The sequence below is a fragment of the Limulus polyphemus genome, unplaced genomic scaffold, assembly GCF_000517525.1.
Source record: "Limulus polyphemus unplaced genomic scaffold, Limulus_polyphemus-2.1.2 Scaffold2218, whole genome shotgun sequence".
Classification (NCBI taxonomy): domain Eukaryota; kingdom Metazoa; phylum Arthropoda; class Merostomata; order Xiphosura; family Limulidae; genus Limulus; species Limulus polyphemus.
The window spans coordinates 52,246-57,187 of NW_013667828.1; the positions used below are offsets into that span (position 1 = coordinate 52,246).

Here is a 4,942-nt window from a genome sequence, read left to right on the forward strand (position 1 = left end):
CTGTTGTTTGTGTGTGTGTGTGGGGGGGGGGGGTATTGTTAACATAAGAGTGTATAAACAGGTTATCATTGTTAAATTCAAGCAAAATGATATAGAGGCATGAATGTGTAAGTAGTTTAATTGGAATTTGTAACAAATTAACAACGTATTTCCCCATTTGACACAGATTGTCTGTTCTGGATGATGATATTTTTGGGAATGATTTCATTGGTGAAGTTAGGTTTCCACTGAAGAGGCTGAAGCCTCATCAGTCAAAACACCTAAATGTTTATCTTGAGAGGCCACTGTCGGTAAGCATTTTATTAATTTCTGTTAACGTGTTTGACATTTAAATGTTTTAGTAATTGCACATGTAAAAATTATGGTATTCTTATTTACCATGAAATTATATAATCACATTATGTTTCAGTTATTATTCATTCCAGTTGTTAACTTCAGTTTTTTTTTATAATAAATAAACATTTTTCAAAACTGACATGTGAATCTTCGTGTCAGGCTTTTCTATGTTACATTATTCACATTTAAAACTACATAATGTTCTGTCTCTGTTTTCTATATCTCTTATAAGTCAACCATAACTTTCTCTACAAATACTATCTGGTAAAGTTTTATGTCATAAAATTCAGAAATATACTTGAAGAAAAGTTAATACTTTGTTTAGTTCTTTTATTTTGTATAAGTTACAAATGTTCCTGTAGAAGAAAGAATACATTATTTAATAGTTCTGTTTGTATTGTTTTGAAATATTCTTATAGAGGACAGAATACATTATTTTATACTTCTGTTTTGTATAGTTTAGAAATGTTCTTATAGAAGACAGAATACCTTATTTTGTACTTCTGTTTTGTATAACTTAGAAATGTTCTTATAGACAGAATACATTATTTAGTACTTCTGGTTTGTATAGTTTAGAAATGTTCTTATAGAAGACAGAATACCTTATTCTGTACTTCTGTTTTTGTATAGTTTAGAAATGTTCTTATAGACAGAATACATTATTTTGTACTTCTGTTTTGTATAGTTTAGAAATGTTGTTATAGAAGACAGAATACTTTATTTTGTACTTCTGTTTTTGTATAGTTTAGAAATGTTCTTATAGACAGAATACATTATTTTGTACTTCTGTTTTGTATAGTTTAGAAATGTTCTTAAAGACAGAATACATTATTTTGTACTTCTGTTTGGTATTGTTTAGAAATGTTCTTATAGAAGACAGAATACCTTATTTTGTACTTCTGTTTTTGTATAGTTTAGAAATGTTCTTATAGAAGACAGAATACCTTATTTTGTACTTCTGTTTTTGTATAGTTTAGAAATGTTCTTATAGACAGAATACATTATTTAGTACTTCTGTTTTGTATAGTTTAGAAATGTTGTTATAGAAGACAGAATACCTTATTTTGTACTTCTGTTTTGTATAATTTAGAAATATTCTTATAGAAGACAGAATACCGTATTTTGTACTTCTGTTTTTGTATAGTTTAGAAATGTTCTTATGTAAGAGAAAATATGATATTCTGTTTTAGAACTACAGTTGTTGGCCATAGCCAACCCAAAAATTTCAGTTGCTCAAGGCTACTACTTCATGCTCGTCAAGTACATTTGTACTTATACAGTTGGAATGTATAAATGTTCCATGGATAAACAGTTGTTCATTGAGTGTTTAAGGAAATGTTAGACGTAAGACACTGTATTTGATTAGAGACATCTTTATGTGTTGAGAAGTTCCTAATCAAGCTGTACTTTGATGTTTAATAGTAATTATGCTGGAAAGTGGCTGTTTTAACATGTAAAAATGCTTTGTATGTTCTAGCTTTTACAATTTCTGAAGTAAGCAATATCTAACAATATTTATAAAGTACGTTCTTGTCCTCAGATTGACCGAGATGAAGAAGAGGAAATGGAAAGAGGCCGAATCTTGCTGTCTCTCATGTATTCCAACGACAGATTAGGCCTCACAGTTGGAATAATTAAATGTGCTCATCTTACTGCAAGAGATGCCAATGGTTACTCTGATCCTTTTGTGAGAATGTATGTAATGTGTTGGTGACGTTTTTTCTTTTATGAGTAATCAGCATTATGTCCTGGATGAGGTAGACAGAAGTAATTCTGAAAGTGTTAATGGATATTCCTCTATATTTGATGAATCAGTAATGTGACAAGATTATCAAATAAGATTATAGATATTTAAGATGAACAGTATGACTCATTTCATATTTAACATGATTAAAAATTCTTGAGTAGGTTCAGGATATTACTATAATAGCCACATAAGTATGTTCAGCTTTTTAGGATTTCATGAAGCTTCATAAATTGTAAATACTTGAGATTTTCTGTTTACTTATGTATAGTTTTAGTCACATCCGAGGTAGTTTTCATGGAAAGTTACAAATGAAAATTTGTTTTTTTTACATATCTTTGATCAGTGGGCCTGACATGAGGGTTGTGAGTTCAGATTTCTTTCACCAAATTTGTTCCTCTTCTATGGTTTCTGACTAGGCTAGCCACCCATGTTTAAAAATTCTTGGCTTACAGAAATACTAGCTAACCCTAAACGAGTTGGAATTAAGGTTTAAGGTCATAAAGGGTAAAAAAACTAATCAGCATTGTGATATCAGGCATAAAAGCTCATTTGGAGCTTAGCAGTTTAAACAATCGGTATTTTTGAGGCCCTCCTGTGGCCTTAACTATGTGATGATGATTGACAAGTTGATGGAGATAAGTACACGTGTCTTTATAGTATCAATTAGATGGTGAATTTTGATATTTGTATACTATCTACAAAACAATACATATATATATATGTACTTATCAGCTACTAGTTTGTGAAGATATATATAGGGTTTCTCAGAAAAATGTACACATTTTAATGTGGCTCAAAAAAAAAGTACAAAACCTGGTGATTACGAAATAATGAATCCATTTATTTAAAGTCAAATGATGAAAGTTTATGTTCCCATAATCCCCTTTTCACACCACATGTTCAATGTAGGCTTCATGTTTACCAATAATAGCCTGTATTTGGATTGCCATATTGTTCATCACTTCAGGGAATGTTTCCAACCTCCCTGCGGATATTGTCCTTGAGCTCATTAACAGTTCAAAGCTTAGCATTAGCATAAATTCTGTCTTTTAGATAACCCCATAAAAAATAAGTTTGTAGATGACAAATCAGGTAAATATGGAGGCCATTCTATATCCTCATAAAGAGAAATCAAGCTATGTACCTAGAACAATTATAAAAATCTACCTAGCAATCAGTATAACTATTTAAATATATTTTCTCAAGATTAAAATACAATGTTTTGTCAGTTGAGTACCCTTGCTGCTAATGATAATTTTGGTTGCAATCCCAGTAATATCTCGTGAGTTTTGGCCAACTTAGGAGATTTAGGTTATTCTTAAATGCATATATTAAGCTAACAGTTCCCAGTGGCCTGGGTTTTGGATGCAGTTGACTTGCCATGTACAGTCCGTCATACCCTAGCCACTCTACACCTATGGGCACATCCTTTTACTCTCACCCACATTCCAGTACTGTATGGGGTTGAGATTTGTTATATGGTGGGTCTGATGCCTATCCCATCATTGTTTTCTCTCCCATAGAGATGTGCTCCTTCCTTTTTTTTTTCCACCCAGGTCTACCACACCTCATTACATACTGGGGCGAAGAAATGTAATGTGGTGTTCCATGTATGATCCTCTCCTATGAGGATCTATCCTTTTATGGTGTTCTTCGGATGCTTTCAAAGAATGCTTCTTTGTTTTTCCCTCACACCAGTCCCTCCATCTATTCAAAGTGTGATTCTAACTATTTATGTAAGTGGAGGTAATGTACCATATCGGAAGTTATAATTTTCCTATACTAAAAATATATTTCCAATAGGTACTTACATGGAACTTTTATATAACAAATATTAACTATATGTAATAAGAGCTTTAACTAACACAAGCTAAAACCAGCCTTGGTCTATATATCAAAGTAGTTCAGTATCCAAAGCATAGGTGTGAAAGTTTTGAAAAGGTTTTGATAACTTGTAAAACTCCAAAACACATAATCTGCAGTAAGAATATTGTCGAATTAACGAATATTGGGTTTAAAATGCACAATAAGAAACCTCGATTATGAATATTGAAAGTGTGTTTCTGAGCTCTATCCACAAAGTCTTATAATGATGAACATATTATACTGTACCCAATAAACTAAGAGTAGTAAACAGTGTAACATAAGTTACTTGGAATATTCATATTTTGGATTGTAAAATTGATCACTTGATAGTTGAAACTGTCTGTTTTATCAAAAACATTAAAACTTAAATAATTGATTAATGATTTTGATATCTAGATACAGCTATTGTGATTTGTTTTAGTGAAAGGAATTTTTCCAGAGTGATGTCTGTTGGATAAATTTGTTTGGCTGTGTCTAGAAAACCTTGATAACTATATGTATAAGAATACCATCTGTAGACATCTTAGTGAGGTTTGTAATATATGAAAATTCTATTCTGAATAAATACCAGTCTGCAACTTGTGGGTTGAAGTTACCTCTCACTGGAATTATCTGTATCTGTTGAAAGACATGTTGGCCCAAAATACACAAATGTATTATCAAGTAAAAAATACATGGCCTGAAAGAAATTATTTAATGTGAAACAGTGGTAATTGTTTTTCATGAAATTTTAAAGGAATGAAAAGGAGTTTATAAGCCTATCAAGGATGTCCCTTCCAGCTTCCAAGTATAACCACTCCATCGTTCTCATGTATTCATCCAATCTTTTCTTGAACTCAATTAAGTTTTCTTCCTCCACCACCCTTGAAGGCAGCTCATTCCAAAAGCAAACCACCCCGTTTGAAAAGTAATACTGTCTAAACTGCAGACGACTCCTACGCTGCCAAAATTTGACCCCTTGTCCTATTGTTTTAACTGCTAAACACAAAAAAG

At 31.6% G+C, this 4,942-nt stretch overlaps 1 protein-coding gene across 1 annotated transcript in view; it reads left to right on the forward strand.

Moving 5' to 3' along the window:
- LOC106466309 (rabphilin-3A-like) overlaps window positions 1-4,942 on the forward strand; it is a 61,457-nt gene that overhangs the window by 48,007 nt on the left and 8,508 nt on the right. Inside the window, exons 14-15 of the mRNA XM_013926580.2 lie at window positions 167-290; window positions 1,877-2,031. Coding sequence (XP_013782034.1) covers window positions 167-290; window positions 1,877-2,031 — 279 coding nt within the window. The remainder of the gene's footprint in view (window positions 1-166; window positions 291-1,876; window positions 2,032-4,942) is intronic.